Raw genomic sequence first — 24,190 nt, forward strand, 5'->3', positions numbered from 1 at the left:
GGTATCACCTTAAGTGCACAAGTGCCCTTTTCTTATCATGTAAATCGGAATCGCTATCAGGTAAATCATTTAAAAGTTCAGTTACATCAGAATCATTCATACGTCACGAACAGGCCATGTTATACTAAAAATATAACTTAAAATATCTAATTATCATATCAATAACATAGTAAAAAACACTTGTAATTCACATAATAATAATACGAAGGTCGATTCCCGCATAAAAAAATTACTTACGTTAGGTTACAGTAAACAACTTTTATGTACGGTCACATCCACAGACATACGCAGTTGGAAATAAAAATATGATGGAAAATACACAAAAATAATAGTGAAATAATGAAAACAATAAAAGAAAAAAATAAATAACACAAAGAAATAGTAAAACTAACACGAACGCAATTTACAGAATGAACAAAACATCCAAAATAAATGGGTGGTATAAACGGTTCAGAACGATAAGAAAAGAGACGACATATACAATAGAGAACAGATATATTACTAGCGCTTCAATTATCTAAAAAGGTGATATATCACATGAAATTAAAATTAAATGAGCAGTATGATAAAACATAATAACATTTACAAATTATTAATCGTTATTATTACAATAACACTTTTTAATTACTAAAAATGTTCTTCTAAAAAGACTTTTGAAATTAATTACCACCAGTTTCTTCACTGAAGTTTCTAGTAGCATAAACCCGTTAAATATATAGTAAACAAATAATATACTTGATTTATTAAATTTTGTATATTTATTCATCTCATATTCTTTAAGCATATTGAAATCTTAGATCTTATGTACAATGTGTAAAATTAATTTGTTTTTGAACTTATAACTAGCATATTTGTCCAAATTAAATTAAATGATATGCAAAAGTTGACTTATTTTGTAAAATGTGTCAGAATGTGCTTCCCTTTGCAAGTGATGTATACAGTCCATACGGTGTAGTAATCAGTCCAATCACTGCATTTAATTAGCATATTATTGAGTAGCTGAATATATCAGTGAATAATTAGTTACTTTTCTGAATGATCTTGTATGATTTTGTTTGTGTTTTGAAATCAACACCAGTGACCTTCTTCCTGAAAATGTTGGCTCTTTAATACAACCAGCATATATTGACTATATTATTATTCAATTGCATATTTTTTGGGAAAAATCTTTTTTTATTTCACAATGTAATCTCCTTTCAAAACTATAAACCTAATACAAAGATGTTCAAGATTCTTTTTTCCATCCTTACAGTTTGATTTATCAAAGTCTTTAAAACAGACAACTTTCAATAATAATTTTATTATTTCATATAAATCTCTTTCCAGTAAAACATTTCCTCACATTTAGAAATCCACACGCTAGATCTGGTGAGTAAGGGGATAAAGAAAAATTGCATAGAATAACTTTTTCTGTTGCAAACATAGAATTTAGTTAAGCACTTTTCCTGGTGAAAAATAACCTTGTTTCTTCAAATTTGGTACCATTTTTCTGGTTTTAGCCTTCTTTGGAGGGACTTCCCTGATTGCAAACCACAGTTTTTACTGTTCTTTAGTTTTAGGCTGGTAGTATATACCCAAATTTCAATTAATGATGCAGTAAAAAAAAAATTTTTGTCATGATGTTGAAATAGTCCCAAATGGTTGGAAATGTTTACTCATTCATGCTTTGTTAAACAGTTTTCAAAATGTAAATATTTTTATTAAATATGAACCAACCATTCATTTGAGATTCAAACTGTCTTAATAACCTCACAAACTTTCAATCTTCTAAACTCCATCATATGAATGAATCTTTTAATATTATCTACAGTTGTAACCTCAATGATCATTTATGCTCATATAACCACTCTGAAAATAACTAAACCATTCTAGTAATCTATTTTAATTAATGAAAGTGACTCATCATAATATTTATACAGCTCAGTTTTAGAATCCTGACCGGTTTTGATTTTTAGAAAGTTATGTTTGGCATTACATGAAATTCTCTTTCATACATTTTTCAGAAATCATTGTACTTGATCAACTCAAATAATTGCCATCAACAGAATTCTGTGAATGTATTTTTTACTTGGTGTATGCTTTTAGCAGTAATGCAGTAGTTTAAGAATGAAGTTAACAATGTATTACACACATCATCTCTTAATTTTGGATGTACTACCAACCACCCCCAATGAAAAATGTGTTGTATTAATTTCAAAATTAAAGTTATTATTACATCAGATCACGACTGCTTATAAGAGAGTGATTTAAAGAAAAAAATCATACTTGAGAAAAACATTAACCGATAGATTTTTTTCTAACAAGAAAATATTTTCTTACTAGAAAATATTAAAAACAAGCAGTAGCTAAATTACAATATTTTCATGGGAATATAAAAAATCAGAATAGTAGTGAAACTTTATCAGAGACATCTGAATAAGGAGGATTTTTATATCTAGGCCCTAGATATTGCATGACTGTCTTAGTGCTGGCAGTATAAAACATTTAAAAGAATACGGAAACCAATAAAAACATGATAAAAAATAAAGTGAATAAATGAAAAAAAGTTTTTATTTTTTATAATCTCAAGATAGTAAAATTGCATGCAGTATTGTAAAATTTTTCAATTAAACTATATTAATAATCTCACCTTATTTTCGTTGAGATTAAGGGCTGCCATCTGTAATTTTCATGCATACGATTTAGACCAGTCAATTGGTAGAATATTTCCGAAATTTCCAGTAATTATCCACCACATTCTGTAACAAAATTTAAAAAATTACTTAATAAAAATATGCACATAATTACTCATTCTTTGCCTTCACACAATGAAAAGAAAACAAAATATTTATATCCTAGTTTATAATTTAGATATTTTACTAAGCCAAGCTTTTAAATTAGTACAGGAAACAGAAATAGAAACACATTTATGTTTGTATCTTCTCCATAAATTTTTCTGAGCATTTTGCACATTCAACCTGGGCAGAACATTAGAAATAAGTGTTCAAATTTACATAAGTAGTCTGCTTATTTCAACAAGTAGTACACGTGAATTTTAATCTAATGCAGTACAGAGAAATAACAAGCTTTTTTTCTTCAGAGTAGTTTAAGCTGTCATGTCACCAAGGTAAAATCAGAAAGTTCTGCAAATTTAAGGGTTCAAAGGCATACAAATAAAAGAAGATCGAGAGTCCAGAGTGACAAAATAAGCTGCATTCTTTGCAACCTTATAGTTCCACAATACCTGAAACATCTCAGGAATTAAATCTTGGAAAGATATGAAATAAGGTAAAACAAAACAGTTCTTATGGATCACTGAATGCTGTCTGCCGTTCACTTGCCTAAACTTAAGAATGCTTCTGTCAAACCCACCGGGTTGGTCTAGTGGTTAAAGCGTCTTCCCAAATCAGCTGATTTGGAAGTCGAGAGTTACAGCGTTCAAGTCCTAGTAAAGCCAGTTATTTTTACACGGATTTGAATACTAGATCGTGGATACCGGTGTTCTTTGGTGGTTGGGTTTCAATTAACCACACATCTCAGGAATGGTCGAACTGAGAATGTACAAGACTACACTTCATTTACACTCATACATATCATCCTCATTCATCCTCTGAAGAATTATCTAAACGGTAGTTACCGGAGGCTAAACAGGAAAAAGAAAGAAAAGAATGCTTCTGTCATTCACTACATAATACTATCATATCTTAATAGCTAATGATCATAGCAACAAATCCCAGTTTAAATGTGTATATAGACTTATGTGTATATGTATATATACATACACACACTTTGTATATAAAAAAATATATATACCAAAAGAAGAATAAACAAAAAAAAAAAAACTGTTTTTGGGATGGTAATAGATTGACTTGAAATTTTTGAAGAATGATCACTAAATGTAGCTGAAAGGAATACAAATTTGTTAGTTTTACAATCATTTTCACTTCCCAAATTTTTTAGTGCTTCTATTATAAGTATGGTTTCTTATCAGCACTCTTTTCTATACTTACAGTAAATGTTAGAAAGCAATTATACAAACTGTATATAGTAAAAAAAAAAATTGCTCTAGCTTATAAAAGGTGGATGCCATGATGTATTAAAGCCCCATCTGCCACATTAGTAAAACTAATAATTAGCTGACAATATTTAATATAGAAGAACGCACTTCACATAAGATTGTTAAATAAATTATCTTAATAAAGCTGCAGTTTATTCGAAAATTGAACTGTGTAAATAAATAAATATTTTATTCAGATTAGAGAATAATCATATTACATACAGATTATGTCAATAATGTGTAACTGCCCTTCTCAATATCTAACAAAAGGAAAAGCTCAGTCATTCGAAAGGTCATTTTAGGTCATTCAAAAGGTCAAGCTCAGTCATCAAGCAAAATTATAATAAAACCACAATCAGAACAGAATAAAAATATAAAATCACAAAAGACTAATTAATAAATAAAAAAAGTTGGTTATAATTATACAAAATACAAAGAAAAGTGTTGTGTGAAATAATAGAGATGTAAATTAGTCAAGAAAATAACTAAAGTGCAGTATAAGTAACAATTTTTATGGTATCAATTGGAAAATATTTGAATGCATAATAATACAAATATATTAATTTTATTTAATAGGTGTACTTTTTAAATTCTTTATTAAGATAACTTTTACTTTCCTGGCTATAGCAGTAATGGTATTATGCTGCTATAGCTATAATGGTAAAGTATACAGATCTAACAAAAAACATCTAAAAAATTGGTCATTTTTTTAATTTGTGCCTTAAGGGGACCTATCACTCAAAAACTTAAAAAAAATTGATTTTTAATTTTCATGTTTAATAAATTTTCTGGGATTTTCTGAGTAATTTGGTGTACAATACATGAATATATGTTTAAAATTAACTGTTTTATGATTATTTTACTAATACAGTGTTAGTGTAATTTTATGCACAAAAAAGTTTCATTGTAATTCGTAATAAGCATTTTTCAAATCTTTTATCTGCCACTCAATAAGTCGTGGAAACAAGCAGGCTATTGTAAAAAATATTAGTCACTGTAGCATTATTCAAGTTACAAAAGAGGCAGTGTTAAGCAATAATAATGAAACAGATCTTGCAGTTGTTGTCGATGGTAGATGGCAAAAGAGGGTGTACCAATCTCTAAATGGAATCATCTCAGTAAGTAGTTTTGATACAGGAAAAATACTGATGTTCAAATTCTGACAAAATATTGTCAAAAATGTAAAACTATAAAGCCTAAGATTCATATTTGCAGCTCTAACTACACAGGCACTAGTGGAGCAATGGAGTGTGAGGGTGCAATCAAAATATTTCATCAGTCTCTTGAAACAATACATTGTGTAAAATACCTAGGTGATGGGGCAAAGTATACCTAGGTGATGGGGATAGGTACCTAGCAAAGTATTCACGGTAGTGGCTGAATCTAAACCATATGAAAACTGTAATTTAACAAATCTAGAATTAGTTGGAGATGTTCAAAAACGTTTTTGAACTCATCTAAATTAGTTTAAGAAATGAAAGGTAAATGTTTGGATGATGGTAAATTACTGTACGGTAAAGGGAGATTAACCCAAAGTCAATAGATAAAATACAAACCTATAACAGACTACCTATTAAGCGTAATACAGAGCTTAGAAAATATGAGAAGGTTGTAAGGGCAATTTATTTACATAAAATATCAACAGATGACCTTCCACAAAACAGCTTCTAAAATGAACCTAATTCTCATAATAATTCATAACCCAAAGTTTTAATGAAAGAACAATGAAACTTATATTTGCAGCACTTAGTTTTCCTGAATTATTAAAAAAATGCCTTCATGGCAAAACTCAAAATGTCAATAAATTGTTGAATCAATTAATTTGGAACAGATTACTGAAATCAACATTTGTTGGAATGGATACTGTGTGCATGGGTGTATATGATGCAGTGTCAGTTTATAATGATTGAAATATTTCAAAGTGTAAAGTAGAAATAAGAAAGCTACACATTGAACCAGGAAAAAACATGACAGAAGTGTTAAAAAAAATTTATATACAACGAATCAGTGATGTTGAAAAAGCACAGGAAGAATTAATGGAAAAAGCTAGGCGGTCAAGAAAAGACTAGAAAACAAAATAGGAGAATCAGGAAACCCTAATTACGGTGCTGGACAATTTTAAATACGGTACACCTGAGTAGTAAAACTATTTTTAAATTAAAATGTTTTCCCAAAAATTAATTTTTTCAGGACAAAAGTACCTTTTTCTCAAAAATCACCAATTGGAACTGGCTGAAATTTTTTGAAGTTGTTCCATTAAAAACACATCATGTGGTTTTAATGGAACTACAACTCTGTATCTGTTTTAAAAAAATTGTAAAATGTTATTTTGAACGTAAATTTTTCGACCAAAATTAGATATTCTTTAAAAAAATTTGTCAAACAATGTTAATAATTTATTTCCACTAGTAGTTAACATTGTAATAAATCACTAGCAAGAATTTTATCTTCTGTGTCAAATGGTTGTGAAAATGGTACTGTGATTTGTTAAAATTAACATGGGTAACACGTCCAGGAGAGAGTCCCCTTAAGGAAACATTTAAAAAGATTTTTTAACAAAAAAAGAAAAAAAGTATTAAATAAATTTTAAACAATCTGCAAAAACGGTTTTTTATTTATAATTGTCTTTAGCATAGGTAGTACAATTATAAAAATACATGCATAAAAGTAAGAATCTTTAATTTATACAGAGTGTTTATAAAATGGTGGGGTGGCTATACTTTTTCAAATTCTACTTGCAAAATTAAACATAAAATATCCTTAGGAAAAATGGCAATTTCTTCTTTGTTCACCCTCTGTCGGCAACTTTGTTAAAAAATATAAAAATTTATATCTCAAGTTCAGACAGAGGAATCACTTTAATATTTGGTAAGCGTCTTGATAATAAAGTTTTAAAATTAGCAAAAAATCAGTAATTAAATAGCTTTGAAAATTAGAAAATGGCAGCCATGTTTATTTTTCAATCCATTATAACTTCATAAATATTAGTTCATCAAAATTTATGTTATTTACTAAAATATTACACCTTTTATTTTAAACAAAGTGACATCTTATTTTTTAAATTGGTTAACAAATAACCGAGTTATGGCAGAAAATTGATTTTGTGTCTGTTTTCATGTCCTCCATTTTACATTCAATTTAATTAAATATTAATTGTTTTTATTTGTTGCTAATTCTAGTATTTTCTCACAATAAGATTTAATATTAAATAATAATAAAATAACTGATGTTAATTTTTTACTTTTGAATAATTTTACACAGCGACTATTACTGTTGATCATGTTAAAAACGTAAAAATGAAGCTTCTTTCAACAAGAATGGTATTCAAAACTATCACAACCAGCCTATCTGGAGTGACAAGAATCCTCATGGTAACTTAAAAAGTAGCCATCAACATAGATTTTCCCTGAACATATGGAGGTATTTTTAATGACTATCTTTTGGATCCTGTCATTCTACCAAATCGTTCAAATTGAGAAAATTATCTTGCTCATTGAATAAAAAATCTTCCACATTTTTTTGAAGACCTACCTCTACAATTAAGAGGAAATATGTGGTTTCACCATGATGGATCTCCAACACATTTCAGTCAGTTGGTATCAGATTACCTGCATAAAACTTTCCATGAAAAATGGATAGGCCGCGAGGGCCAGTGTCCTGGCCTGCCCAATCACCTGACTTTAAACCCTCTTGACTTCTACCTGTGAGACCATTTGAAACATATTATTGTTTATTCAACACTTGAACACTCTTTTAACACCTCTTTTGACACTTTGAACATCTCTGATAACTTTTAACAATTGTTAACAGCTTAAGTACACCTAATTTTCTACAATAATTAACATAAGATTATCACAGATAGTTGTTTTATTTTTTTAATTATTAGGCCTATTATTGTGAAAAAATTATTACTTAATTTGATACTAATTTACAATACTAGAATTAACAATAAATAAAAACAACTGATATTTAATTGTATTGAACATAAATTGGAGGACATGAAAACAGACACAAAATTACATCAATTTTCTGCCATAACTCAGCTACTTGTTAACAGATTTAAAAAAATAAAATGTCATTTTGTTCAAAATAAAATACTTAATATTTTAGCAAATAACATAAATTTTGATAAAACTAATATTTATGGAGATATAACAGATTGAAAAATAAACATGGGTGCAATTTTGTTATTTGCAAAGGTATTTAATTCCTGATTTATTGCTAATTTTAAAACTTTATTACCAATACGCTTATCAAATATTAATGTGATTCCTCTATCCAAACTTGAGGTATAAATTTTTATATAAAAACAACAAAATAGCGGACAGGGGGAGAACAAAGGAGAAATTGCCATTTTTTCTAAGGATAGTTTATGTTTAATTTTACAAGTAGAATCCAAAAAAGATATAGCCAGCCCACCATTTTAAAAACACTCTGTTTATCAATTCACTGATTCACTCATATGACATTCTAAAAGTCACCAAATATCTAGCGACTTTCTTGAATTAGGGCCTGTAGGCAGCTAAATCACTTATCCATATAATGAGCATACCTTGATACACCCATGGATCACCAGGTCAGGATATGTTGTTAATCAGAGCATAATGCTGAATACTAAAATATATATTTCAATTTTTATTAAACGCCTAAAAATTATATATGAAAATAAATAAAACAGACAAAAATAGATCATATTTATTTCCAAAAGAAAACAATACCCACCCACCTTTGTGAAACTAGCCAACTGAACTATTTACATTTAACTCAGTACAATACTTTGGTGTTTTTGGCCCTTATATTTTTGTTGCAATTTTTAATATATTACCAAACCATTCAAAAAATCTTCATAAAATTTATTTAAAATAAAATTGAAGGATTTTCTTTTTTAAAACTAATCTTCAATGAGTTTTAGAATAACACATATTACAAAAAAAATGTTTAATTTTCATGTTGCTAGATGTAAATAATAAATGTGCTCATATAATTTTCATTAATGCTTTCAAAATTGTTTTTCCCCTACTTATTTTATCCATTTTAGTATCTTCATGTATTTATTTACTAATATTTCAGTTATTTATAATCTTTAAGCATTAATACAGAATTTAACCATTTCTATTTTTTTAATTGTGTATTTGGTGATGCTCTTAAAACAAAGGTTTTATCACAGTTTCCCTTGATCTGCCCAGACAAGTGCTGAGGCACTTGTCATTTAGTTCCTAAGCGACAGAACGGTCTTCTTATTTTAGTTCATAATTTAGTTTCCTTCCCTCAATTTTTTTTTATAACTCAATTCATAATTTAAATATTCTCAGTTTTCATTTCTAGGCCAAGAGTATGAGTATTATATTTTACTTCATACTGCAGATACCAGGGCTAGTGTTCAACATCAACATAAAGAATATGTTATAAATTAATTGATATAAAATATGCAAAACAGTGTGGGAACCAAAAAACTGGAGTATCTTTTTAGAAACAATTAAGAGGTTAAATCTATTCTACAGGCGAAAAACAATGTGCAGAGATAAATCATAGATTAGAAGTAACAACAAGAAATGATCGGTCTTAATAAATGTATTTGGTAAAGTTGAGTAAAATTCTATAATATACATCAACCATGGATATGTAATCACAAGCCATCAGTTATTAAAAAAAAAAAGCCAAATAAAACTGATACAAGTACAAATGTAAATAAACAACAGATTGATACCCTAAAAGATATACACTCGGGTGTTACGCATTTCATAAAACAACATTTACTAACAAATAAAAACACGCTGAACAAATAAATAATAAATTCTGGATGATAAATAATATTATGGATGCCGTTACTCTGTTGACCTTCATAACCGAGTGGCCTGTTTTTCATCCAGAAGGTTCTGAGTTCAGATCTCAGCCAACCTTAGTATTTTTAAAAAATTAATTCTTTATCATTAAGAGAAAAGAAAAAGGTACCGTAACTGGGCATAAGCCTGTAGTTACTGGAATAAAATAATTAAATAGTTTAGAATGTTTATCATAGAATACCTATATTTACATAATGCTTCACTGTAATAACTACACTCTGTGCAAGAAAGATCATTTAGATTATGTCAAAAAGAAACAGATAGCTCAAATATTTTTGCTTTCAAATTATTATCTAGGTTGATGGTAATAAATTGATAAAAACATTTTATCATGGATTGATAATCTTTCATACAAACATAATACACTTTTGCTTTAGAATAATATCTAGTTCGATGATAAAGAAATAAGAGGATTTTATCGGAACTGATCATCTTTTGGATACAATACTCAAATACTGTTTTGGGGATCACAATCTAAACAAAGTTTAGTAAATCTTTTTGGGCTGTAAAAGAAAGCCAATAAATAAATGACAGAAATAAGGAAACACAAATTTTTAAGCAATCTTTTAAAAATCAATAGTACGTTTTAGGTTCATTATTTATTTATTAAGTGATATAATTAACTGTAGGAAGATACATTTAAAAAAGTAGTCTTCATTAGAACACAAGTAAGTTTATGGAAGTCTGCAACAACATTATTTGGAAAAAAATCAAAAGAACGTTAAGTTTTCTCTACTACATGACACAAATTAAGGATTAATGTCCAGAATTTGACACATGCAGAAGAAAAACCAAATTCTAAACCCTGATTCTCTGATTAGGAAGTAGTATAATAATTAATGGTATCAAACTATAATGAATAATCTGAAGAATGTATATACTACTTTTTCTTAAGAAATAAAATAACACAACATCAAAACAATAGGGTGTGGTTCCTATATGGAACAATAGGATATTTTATTTCACACACTGCCATCAATTAGGGAGTTTTCACTGACATTAACTGATGCAGTCATTAGCCACTATCAAATACTAATGGCATGAAGATACACACCCGAAAATGAACAACAGTGTTGTTTAATTTTCCATCAACATACTAGAATTGATTAATCAAATGTGGTTTTTAATGCCAACAAAAATTTTTTTATAGAATTGTTGCATTCAATCAACAAAAAATACACAAGCTCCCTCCACCTGCAATCTAATAAAGCACACACTGAAAAACCCAGCAATCCAGAAGTATTTAAACTGCAGTGACTGCACTAAATATTACACTGTATGAACTGGACTCACATTCATCAACAGATACAATAAATACATACATCAACGTACACAACAGAATCAATTTTTACAAATCACATCGAATAAAAGAAAAAGCAGGATATTTACACCCCAATAAGTAAATTTTACACATAGCACAATTGATACAAAATTTACAAATACACTAAATCTAACAAAAATAATATAATAAGCACACAAATACAACATAAAATATGAATTTAGTTACATGCTTAAGGGGTTTTCTTGTTTTATTAAAATGGACACCGCTACAAAAGTGCTATAAAAAATTCCAAGATGTTTTAACACCTTCAATTACCTACAAAAGGTCACTTTAAGAATAGTTCCTTTATTTTTAAAAAAGTCATGTAAATTTTTAACCATTTTAAAATATAAAAATTACTCAAATAATTTTTGTATAGTATTCTAATCTTGTAGTTTAAAAAAAGCATTTAAAAATAATAATAGTTTAAAAATTGTATTTAATAAAAGACAAAAATAAATGTGATTTTATATTCTATTAGGATTAAACCACCTACAATAGCAAATGACATGAAATTTAACATATATATTTATCTAACATTATAACCACTGTATCGAAATAATTATTATTAATAAAAATTTTACTATCAGAGTTTGTAAAGAACACTTACCTATTTGTCTGTAGCACTATCAGAGCTTACAGCTCTGTTATTAGCAGACTTTTTACTTTTTACAAATTACAAATAATATGAAATTAAAATAAATATTGTCAATTATTAATTAAAATATTAATATACAATAAAATTTTTTTAATAAAATAGGTTATTAAAATGTTCATTAAAATCAGATTAAAAATGTTAGTACATATATACATATTTATTTATTTTTGCTAAAGTAAATTCTTTTAAGAATCATATTCCTCTGTTCTAATATACAAAATTATATTTATTTGATCAAGTATATACACACTGTAGTCAAAAATAAAACATCCTAATCTACCACTGCACAATATCTGTAATGATCAATGGCAGATTAGGATGATAGAAAATACTGTAATCTGTATCACGCCATGGTAAATAATCAATTTTCGCAGGATCCCACATCTTCAGTTGGTACTGATTTCTATAATTAAATTAAAACATATTTAGAACTAGCATATTTGTCCAAATTAGATTAAATGATATGCAAAAGTTGACTTATTTTGTAAAATGTGAGAATGTGCTTCCCTTTGCAAGTGATGTATACAGTCCATACAGTGTAGTAATCAGTCCAATCACTGCATTTAATTAGCATATTATTGAGTAGCTGAATATATCAGTGAATAATTAGTTACTTTTCTGAATGATCTTGTATGACTTTGTTTGCGTTTTGAAATCAACACCAGTGACCTTCTTCCTGAAAATGTTGGCTCTTTAATACAACCAGCATATATTGACTATATTATTATTCAATTGCATATTTGATAACTTTGTGCAAAAATAAAAGACAATTTTTTGGGAAAAATCTTTTTTTATTTCACAATGTAATCTCCTTTCAAAACTATAAACCTAATACAAAGATGTTCAAGTTTCTTTTTTCCATCCTTATAGTTTGATTTATCAAAGTCTTTAAAACAGACAACTTTCAATAATAACTTTATTATTTCATATAAATCTCTTTCCAGTAAAACATTTCCTCACATTTAGAAACACATGCTAAATCTGGTGAGTAAGGGGATAAAGAAAATCTGCATAGAATAACTTTTTCTGTTGCAAACATAGAATTTAGTTAAGCACTTTTCCTGGTGAAAAATAACCTTGTTTCTTCAAATTTGGTACCATTTTTCTAGTTTTAGCCTTCTTTGGAGGGACTTCCCTGAGGCAAACCACAGTTTTTACTGTTCTTTGGTTTTAGGCTGGTAGTATATACCCAAATTTCAATTAATGATGCAGTAAAAAAAAATTTTTGTCATCATGTTGAAATAGTCCCAAATGGTTGGAAATGTTTACTCGTTCATGCTTTGCTAAACAGTTTTCACAATGTAAATATTTTTATTAAATATGAACCAACCATTCATTTCCAACATTTTTCCAAATAGGAGACTTTAAACACTCCACCTTTGGATAGCGTGGTAAATGAAACATCTAGAAGCCATAATCATGGTGACATCATGATATACCAGATTAAAATGAAATCTAACCAAACCTTTTCTCTGATGCAATTCTATTCAAGTACCCTTTTATTAAGGAAATCTAATAACAGAGATATTTTAAGTTGCTCTGTAAATCTCTTATAGAAATGTTTTCAAATAAAGTTAATTATCAATTATCAAGAAAAAAAGATTTAAAGAAATTTTTTTGAATACACTATAATTATATCCAATAAAAATAAATTAAATGGCCAAAAAAAAATACTATTATAAAGAAACCATTTGACATTCATTACAAATACTTTGATTTCTTTTTATAAGGTATCATACCACAAAATAAATTCAAAATACTAAACAAAACATTAAAACAGTATTTTTTGGTTTTGAATCATTCCAATATACACTAAATTTATTACCAAAATAATCCTGATATCTGTGGTGGAGTGGTAGCACCCCTGGCTTTTTATTCGGAGTTTCACATCCAAGTCAGACATTCTTTACATACCACACAAATTCATTATCATCAGTTGGCAGGGCATTAGTCTTTTGTAATTGTAAAAGTAGATGAATAAATAATTTTAAGTTAATTATCCCTTACAAATACTCTCACCAGAAGTATAATTTCTTGAGAAACTTTAAAAAAATTTAGGAATTGTCAGATATAAAACAGAATTGTCAAATCATTTTGTGCTTATAAGCATAAATCATGTTATGCTTTTACAAAATAAGAATTCTAATTTACCCGTGAATCTATATTTAACAATGTGCAAACTTTTCTTAAAAAATTAATAATTAAATACTCTATCGCTGTCAAAACAGACAAGAGAATTTTTTGTGTAATTCAACACAGCACTTCATATTGTCAGAAGAGCTTTATTGTTGGTTTTTCCTGGCATTTTTAATAAGTTACTACCTACTACTATACCTTGAATTTGTTGTACAGTTCCATCTTTGTGGCATTTTCAACATCAGCAATTTTCATCTTCACTATTACTTGGAATACTTTTTGTGTTACTTTATCTCTTTATGGAATACTTAATGACTTTTATGTTTTATCACTATTCGACTAAAACCTTATTTTAAATAATAATTTAATTTGTTTTAAACTCTAAGTAACATAACCTTACTTAACTACACGTTATGTTATAACAGCTGTATGCATAAAGCAGCCAACTGAAAACTGGATAATTTAAATGTTTAACTTTTAAGAAGTAAAATCAGATATTAATTAATAGATAAAATACTAAAAATGTATTTTTATCCTATAATAATTTGTCTGAGCAATAAATAATTTTTGGTAAAAAGAAATACTAGATCAAAATATCAACCTCTACGGAATTAACAAGTACTATTAAAAAATGTAATAATTACTTTACATTCTAAATAAATAAAAAAACTGAATTGAGAATTCCATTAACAAAAAATGTTTTTGCAGTTGTCTTTATATATATATTACTTGTCTTTATATATATTAAATACTTGGCATTCTCTTACATCTCTCGTTTTCCTTATCGTTCGATACATCTTCGACTGAAAACGTCGGTCAAAATCTTTTTGTTTTTTCAATTGGACCAATATCCACCGAAGAACTATTAATTTGGACTGACATACGCTTCCCACGAGTACCGGCAAAATACCGGATCACTCCCGCAAAGGGCGCACGCACTGGAACTAGGATTACATACAACTGGGTTCACCGTGGTCGCAACATCACCGCGAGTTAGTGTAAGATGTTGTTCTGCGGTAATATTGTTGTTCTGTAAGGGTATATATTGTAATTTCTGCAGTGTTCATGGTGTGGTGTCTGTATATGACGTAAAAGGTTCAGCAGCTCAGTGCTGTGGGAAGAAAAGCTGCCAAGGCTAGGTCCGGTCAGTGGGACACCAATCACCAAAGTCTTAAAAAGTAACATTCCCTGTCAGGGTTAATGAGCCCTTGGAAAAGAAGCAGAGAACTAAATTCACTCCAGTAAAGCCAACAACCAGGTAAGAATTAATAAAACTGAGAAAACCAATGAACAAGGGAGAGACTTTAGTGAGAATGAAATATTTAATATGGAGCCGCATTGTATTCCAAGTAGGCACAGGAATACCACAGATTCATTAGCATGTATATTAAGCAAATTAGATCAAATGGATAAAAAGTTAGAAACTCTGGCCATTGAGAAGAGTCTTTAAGTTATTGTTCTTAAGATTCCTATTATTACAGTAAAATATATCGTTTATAAATCCGAGGGATTAGTACAGGAAGGGGTAGTAGACGGTCTTACCGAATACGTAAAGTTTGGTTTTTCTGTATATTTATTGTATATATTAATAAGAAAGGGAGTCCGACAAGGATGTTCCCTATCCCCGTTACTTTTTAAGCATTACATGGAACTAGCAGTTAATGATTTTAAGAACAATTTAGATTCGGAGTAACAGTACAAGCTGAAAAGAAAAAGATGCTACGATTTGCTGATGATATAGTAATTCTAGCCGAGAGTAAAAAGGATTTAGAAGAAACAATGAACGGCATAGATGAAGTCCTACGCAAGAACTATCGCATGAAAATAAACAAGAACAAAACAAAAGTAATGAAATGTAGTAGAAATAACAAAGATGGACCGCTGAATGTGAAAATAGGAGGAGAAATGATTATGGAGGTAGAAGAATTTTGTTATTTGGGAAGTAGAATTACTAAAGATGGACGAAGCAGGAGCGATATAAAATGCCGAATAGCCCAAGCGAAACGAGCCTTCAGTAAGAAATATAATTTGTTAACATCAAAAATTAATTTAAATGTCAGGAAAAAATTTTTGAAAGTATATGTTTGGAGTGTCGCTTTATATGGAAGTGAAGCTTGGACGATCGGAGTATCTGAGAAGAAAAGATTAGAAGCTTTTGAAATGCGGTGCTGTAGGAGAATGTTAAAAATCAGACGGGTGGATAAAGTGACAAATGAAGAGGTATTGCGGCAAATAGATGAAGAAAGAAGCGTTTGGAAAAATATAGTTAAAAGAAGAGACAGACTTATAGGCCACATATACTAAGGCATCCTGGAATAGTCGCTTTAATATTGGAAGGACAGGTAGAAGGAAAAAATTGTGTAGGCAGACCACGTTTGGAATATGTAAAACAAATTGTTAGGGATGTAGGATGTAGGGGGTATACTGAAATGAAACTACTAGCACTAGATAGGGAATCTTGGAGAGCTGCATCAAACCAGTCAAATGACTGAAGACAAAAAAAAAACACATAAAAAAGAAAACAGTAGAAACCCGACTGTTAACTGTACAAATAAATATATCTAGAATAATTATAAAACGTACAAAAAATCCTTAAATTAGTTTCTCTTATTTTTCTTACAGGCATTTTTTACGATACTGTAAGTTAATCTGCGATGTGAGATTAATATTATTTCTACATTTTATGTTGTAGCGGGGTACCTGTGTAGACTATATGTGACGGTGGCTTTAATAGGTCTAACTATTAGCCGTTAGCTTTGACTAACAGGCACTGGAATACTACATAAAACGTAGAAGTAATATTATATTTAACATCGCAGAATAACTTGCTGTATCGTGAAAATATGCCTTTAAGAAATTATTTTTTTTTAAATTTTAATTCAAGTAATTAAATTTTTCTTTTTCTTTTTCTGTACTGTGAACAGGATGAGTTTAAAATTTATTTTTTTCAGAGTATCATAACGTCACTTTAAAATAAGGTTATAATATAGAAAGAAATTAGAATAAGTAAACAAATTTATGTATATTTCTAAAGTTACTTGAATATTATGTTAAAAAATAAACACATTCTTTTACTTTAATTACAGTCACATCAGCCTTGTCTTTTATATCAATAGATTACCGTTAAATTATATACGTAAAATATCTTAAGATCCGTTTTTAGGTAAAGGTAAAGTAAAAACCATCACGAAAGTTTATCAACACAGTAAAATTAAGCAATAGCACCTTTTGCGCTTTATTTCACGCACACACGCACGCGCGCGTAAAGTTTTTAATTACTTACATCTTTTTTCACTTACTTTTATTATAATGTTCTTTTCATACATATCTGTACTTCTTGAGAATGGATTTTTTTACGAACAATTAATTATAGACAAACGATAATTGTAGACAGATATTTGGTATTTCAGATCTTAGAAAATAAAAATATAATTTTAATTAATATCTAAGCCGGGATATCAAACGTATAAGACCTATCACTACTATTTTTTTATTTTTAATTAAAACCTTACATAAAAGGTTCACCTCCAAGAAAGTACTCGATGAAGATTATAAAACAAAAAACGATTAAGTGAAAAAATAGGTTATTAATTTTAACAGAATAATTATTATATTCTACCGATAGAATGCTACTTGTTTAACTCTTCACATATATGTGTATCTACATTCTTTACATTATTTCAATTCATACAGAGTAGGAAATTCCATTTTTGGTTCCTTTATATAGATCCAGACCCGTGAATTATGTAACACCATAGGGCCAAGCAGTTTTTTTGTTCTTTTTCCTGTTTAGCCTCCGGGAATCATCGTCAGGTATTACTTGAGAGGATGATATGTATCAGTGTAAGTGAAGTGTAGTCTTGTACAGTCTCAGGTCGATCAGGCGTCCGTGGACCCGCTTCAAGTTAATAATATAATCTCCAAAACGTTGGAAAACGAAGAACGGTTCGTCAGAAAAGCAAATTTCGTGCCTAACATCATGCGACAGAAAGATAGGCCGTAAGGAGATGAACAGTCATGAACTGACGTAAAAAAAGTCCTGAGATCAGGTGAACAGCTGACCGGAGAGCGAAGGGGTTATAGACAGCCCTCTGCGGAGCCATCGTTTGTCTGCGCCTGTGCGGATGGGCGATGATGAAGCGCGGGGACTCTTGACTCCCCCCTCGAGCTCAAAGGCACCCCCAGGGTCGTGTAATGCTTAATTGCTGATCCTACCACGGGTGAGGAGAAACGGTGAACTAGGAGTTTTAATCGGTAGGATGCGGGCACACATAGGCTCTTAATAACCCGTGCGAGTCCGATACTCCCCCGCGTATGGTGAACTGGTATTTCTCCACAACATAGATAAAAAAAAAAAATCGACCGTTTCTGAGATGGTTAATTGAAACTCAACCACCAAAGAACACCGGTATTGGAAATTAGTATTCAAATCCGGATTAAAGTAAAGCGGTTAACGGTTACAATAATTTAAGTTATCAAATGACTTTAAAAAACCGTTAAAAAATATGTACATTATGAAGAAACCATATTCTTGTTAGTTAAACAAAAATATTTTAAGAAAAAGATTAATTATAAAAACACGAATGGATGTTGTCACATAATATAAAAATATATTGAATACGACGTTAAAGACGTTTCTGTGTTTTTTGGCGTAGTAGTTGATCCTTAAATAGAGTGCCTTAATTAGAATCGAAAACACTTGTTCATAATTTTGTTCTAAAAATGATCTACACGTGAAAACGTAAAATGTATTTCTAATCTTAACCGAAGAAAAATACCAGGAATGAAATTCTTTTTTTTCCTTAAGAGCTTTGCTAGTGGGGTTATTATCTTATACAATTCTTCATTTGGAATTATGCTCCACTGTCCTTCTACTACGTTTTTCCTGTTTATGCATTTTCTAACTATCTTCCTTTCTATCTTTTCGATCCTTCCTACTTCTCCAATTTTGTGTGGTCCGACGAGAGTCTCGCTGGCATATTGTATTTCTGGAAGAATTACTGTTTGGTAATGTCTGATTTTAGTTTTTGTCGATAGGCATTTTTATTGTATATGTTTTGGGTAGCTGTTAATGATTTTTTAAGTTTCTCAGTTCTTTCTTGCCGGTTTATTTTCTCATTGATGTTATGAATTATGGTATCTCCGAGGTATTTAAATTTTCCCATTAATTCCACTTTGTTTCCGTTAACGTTTACATGATTAAAGCATAGTGGATCCCTGACCGTAATTTTAGTTTTTTCGTATGATATTTTCAAACCTATTTTTTCAACAAGTTTCTAGCAACGTTCGATCAAAAAATGACAATTATCCTGTTGCGGAATATTAATCGGCCAAAACTCTGCAACGGCACGCGACTTGCAGTTAAGAAATTGATGATTAACGTAGTGGAAGCAACGATTTTAACGGGGCCTTTCAAAGGTGAAGATGTCCTCATTTCTCGAATACCCATAATCCCGACCGATTTTAATTTTTTTTTTTTTTTTTTTTTGTCTTCAGTCATTTGACTGGTTTGATGCAGCTCTCCAAGATTCCCTATCTAGTGCTAGTCGTTTCATTTCAGTATACCCTCTACATCCTACATCCCCAACAATTTGTTTTACATACTCCAAACGTGGCCTGCCTACACAATTTTTCCCTTCTACCTGTCCTTCCAATATTAAAGCGACTATTCCAGGATGCCTTAGTATGTGGCCTATAAGTCTGTCTCTTCTTTTAACTATATTCTTCCAAATGCTTCTTTCTTCATCTATTTGCCGCAATACCTCTTCATTTGTCACTTTATCCACCCATCTGATTTTTAACATTCTCCTATAGCACCACATTTCAAAAGCTTCTAATCTTTTCTTCTCAGATACTCCGATTGTCCAAGTTTCACTTCCATATAAAGCGACACTCCAAACATACACTTTCAAAAATCTTTTCCTGACATTTAAATTCATTTTTGATGTAAACAAATTATATTTCTTACTGAAGGCTCGTTTAGCTTGTGCTATTCGGCATTTTATATCGCTCCTGCTTCGTCCATCTTTAGTAATTTTACTTCCCAAATAACAAAATTCTTCTACCTCCATAATCTTTTCTCCTCCTATTTTCACATTCAGGGGTCCATCTTTGTTATTTCTACTACATTTCATTACTTTTGTTTTGTTCTTGTTTATTTTCATGCGATAGTTCTTGCGTAGGACTTCATCTATGCCATTCATTGTTTCTTCTAAATCCTTTTTACTCTCGGCTAGAATTACTATATCATCAGCAAATCGTAGCATCTTTATCTTTTCACCTTGTACTGTTACTCCGAATCTAAATTATTCTTTAATATCATTAACTGCTAGTTCCATGTAAAGATTAAAAAGTAACGGAGATAGGGAACATCCTTGTCGGACTCCCTTTCTTATTAGGGCTTCTTTCTTATGTTCTTCAATTGTTATTGTTGCTGTTTGGTTCCTGTACATGTTAGCAATTGTTCTTCTATCTCTGTATTTGAACCCTAATTTTTTTAAAATGCTGAACATTTTATTCCAATCTACGTTATCGAAAGCCTTTTCTAGGTCTATAAACGCCAAGTATGTTGGTTTGTTTTTCTTTAATCTTCCTTCTACTATTAATCTGAGGCCTAAAATTGCTTCCCTTGTCCCTATACTTTTCCTGAAACCAAATTGGTCTTCTCCTAACACTTCTTCCACTCTCCTCTCAATTCTTCTGTATAAAATTCTAGTTAAGATTTTTGATGCATGACTAGTTAAACTAATTGTTCTGTATTCTTCACATTTATCTGCCCCTGCTTTCTTTGGTATCGTAACTATAACACTTTTTTTGAAGTCTGACGGAAATTCCCCTTTTTCATAAATATTACACACCAGTTTGTATAATCTATCAATCGCTTCCTCACCTGCACTGCGCAGTAATTCTACAGGTATTCCGTCTATTCCAGGAGCCTTTCTGCCATTTAAATCTTTTAATGCTCTCTTAAATTCAGATCTCAGTATTGTTTCTCCCATTTCATCCTCCTCAACTTCCTCTTCTTCCTCTATAACACCATTTTCTAATTCATTTCCTCCGTATAACTCTTCAATATATTCCACCCATCTATCGACTTTACCTTTCGTATTATATATTGGTGTACCATCTTTGTTTAACACATTATTAGATTTTAATTTATGTACCCCAAAATTTTCCTTAACTTTCCTGTATGCTCCGTCAATTTTACCAATGTTCATTTCTCTTTCCACTTCTGAACACTTTTCTTTAATCCACTCTTCTTTCGCCAGTTTGCATTTCCTATTTATAGCATTTCTTAATTGCCGATAGTTCCTTTTACTTTCTTCATCATTAGCATTCTTATATTTTCTACGTTCATCCATCAGCTGCAATATATCGTCTGAAACCCAAGGTTTTCTACCAGTTCTCTTTATTCCGCCTAAGTTTGCTTCAGCTGATTTAAGAATTTCCTTTTTAACATTCTCCCATTCTTCTTCTACATTTTCTACCATATCTTTTTTACTCAGACCTCTTGCGATGTCCTCCTCAAAAATCTTCTTTACCTCCTCTTCCTCAAGCTTCTCTAAATTCCACCGATTCATCTGACAACTTTTCTTCAGGTTTTTAAACCCCAATCTACATTTCATTATCACCAAATTATGGTCGCTATCAATGTCTGCTCCAGGGTAAGTTTTGCAGTCAACGAGTTGATTTCTAAATCTTTGCTTAACCATGATATAATCTATCTGATACCTTCCAGTATCGCCTGGCTTTTTCCAAGTGTATATTCTTCTATTATGATTTTTAAATTGGGTGTTGGCAATTACTAAATTATACTTCGTGCAAAATTCTATAAGTCGGTCCCCTCTTTCATTCCTTTTGCCCAGCCCATATTCACCCACTATATTTCCTTCCTTGCCTTTTCCAATGCTTGCATTCCAATCTCCAACTATTATTAAATTTTCATCTCCCTTTACGTGTTTAATTGCTTCATCAATCTCTTCGTATACACACTCTACCTCATCATCATCATGGGCGCTTGTAGGCATATAAACGTTAACAATCGTTGTCGGTTTAGGTTTTGATTTTATCCTTATTACAATGATTCTATCGCTATGCGTTTTGAAATACTCCACTCTCCTCCCTATCTTCTTGTTCATCACGAAACCTACTCCTGCCTGCCCATTATTTGACGCTGAGTTAATTACTCTAAAATCACCTGACCAAAAGTCGCCTTCCTCTTTTATTTTTAATTACGATTTTAATTACACCATTTTAATTTAAAAGATTGCAATTCCCAATTCGATTTGCATTTGCAATCGCAATCGATAAAGCTCAAGGTCAATCTTTAGAATTGTGTAGTTTAGATTTAGATGCGGATTGCTTCTCACATGGGCTGTATGTTGCGTGTTCCCGAGTCGACAAACCAGATAGCCTTTATATCTATGCAGACAGTGGAAAAACAAAAAATATTGTATATCCACAAGTATTGCAAAATTAAACTTCTATGAAACGCATGCTTTGTTTTGTTTCTCATTTCTCATCCATGCAACCACAATATGCCACAGCGAAGCGTGGCGGGTAGAGCTAGTATATATATATATTTATATATATATAGATTAAATGAAAACAATTGAATTTTTGATGATAAAACATTAAAAATTAAACATTACGGAAATTCACAAAAGTAATCTTTCACTTTATAAAAGTCAAAATGTAAATAAATCCAATTGGCAAAACAACATCCCAACCCCGTAGGTGGAAGACATCCACCTTGTGATGGTCGCCACACCACCCCTCCGTTCCAAGCCCTGAGGGGGCTTTACCGGAGGTCGTCTGTAGACCCTCTAACCGATTACATCTCACAGTCATCAGCCAGGCCTCGGTCGGGATGCCACCGAGGCTCGGCAGACATTTGCATCGGCAAAATACAAATCAAATTTCGCCTTCACGTAGGCCTCAACTCAAACTAAGCGGGTCCAAACTAATTCAGAAAACTTCGTGGGCGTGCGCACAACTCACCAAAGTTTCATCGCAATCGGATGAATGGCATAGGAACGCATACGGGACAAACAAACATTCATTTTTATATATATATATATATATATATATATATATATATATATATATATATATATATATATATACACACACATAGATTTACAACAAATTGTACACGTATATTGTAAGATTTCAATTTAGTACGTGAAACAGGATTATATTTGTAAATCTAATACATTTTGACAGATACAAACAAGAAACTCTATGTAGGCGATAAATTAACGTATTAGCAGTATAATTTTAATGTACTATTAAAAGCAACAGCGATATTTTTAGCATTCGATAGAATTGGAAGAATATTTTCTCGAAATTGTCAATTAAATTTATAGTTCGTATAACGTATTTATTTTACAAGTCGAAAAAATCTAACGGCATATAGCAGTTTCATTTATATTGTTCACCGGAAAGGAAAGTCGGTCGAAACACGAGAACAGGTAAAAAAAAGCCAATTTTTCAGATTTTACACAGCGATACGGCAGAGTATTTAGGTTTCACTAAAGAATCGCGGGAAGTACGAAATGGATCCTACAAAATTTTGCATTCAGGCCGTAAACACGGCCCGACTGAATTTTGACTATTCTCGGTACTTTTATAAAACACGACTAAGAGGATTGAGATACAGTTTTTCACGGTAATTTTTCGGTAACGAGACTAATTATCTTATTACTTGCTTTTATTTAACTCGCAATATGTTTGTTCTCAAATTTGTATCCTTAGTTTAACGTACTTCTGAAATTGCCGATCGATGAACTTTTCACAGTTACTAAGGTCGGGTGATAAAACAATATTCAACCATTACTTTTTCAAACATCTCCACCCCGTAATTGAAAATTTGTGATATTTTATAAATTTCAATACATGATGTTATCTTTGGAAATTCAAATTAACCTACCGATTAAACTCGTGCAGTGTACGATAATATTTTATTAATGTACGACTAAAAAGTATAAAGCAAGTTTGTATAAATTTTGAAATTTTTTTGTAATATTATTTGCGTTTTAGGCAAATTATTGACGCATTATATCAGGCTCAACCGTGATCCGCGTGAATAATCGATTTCAATTTTTTTAATTCGCTAATCGATCTCGTCTCGAGATTATAAATTTGTATTCGACTACCGTTACCTTGGAGAACTTTACCCGACGATTCGATGACTT

The 24,190-nt window shown here is 30.4% G+C and overlaps 1 protein-coding gene across 4 annotated transcripts in view; it reads right to left on the reverse strand.

Annotated features, from left to right (window-relative positions):
• The window catches only part of LOC142331534 (lysosomal alpha-glucosidase-like), a 46,394-nt gene extending 31,991 nt beyond the window's left edge, over positions 1–14,403 (reverse strand). For 3 of the 4 annotated variants that reach the window (XR_012758028.1, XR_012758027.1, XM_075377519.1), the window contains exon 1: positions 14,193–14,403. Coding sequence is in view for 2 of the 4 variants with exons in the window: in XM_075377519.1 (XP_075233634.1) it covers positions 14,193–14,249 (57 nt within the window). In the remaining 2 variants the exon portion in view is untranslated. Of the gene's footprint in view, positions 1–2,629; positions 2,739–14,192 lie in introns of all 4 variants that reach the window. The other variant, XM_075377520.1, reaches the window with a different exon arrangement.
• Positions 14,404–24,190: the final 9,787 nt, after the last annotated feature.

This window comes from Lycorma delicatula, chromosome 10 (assembly GCF_047948215.1).
Source record: "Lycorma delicatula isolate Av1 chromosome 10, ASM4794821v1, whole genome shotgun sequence".
NCBI classification, from domain to species: Eukaryota; Metazoa; Arthropoda; class Insecta; order Hemiptera; family Fulgoridae; genus Lycorma; species Lycorma delicatula.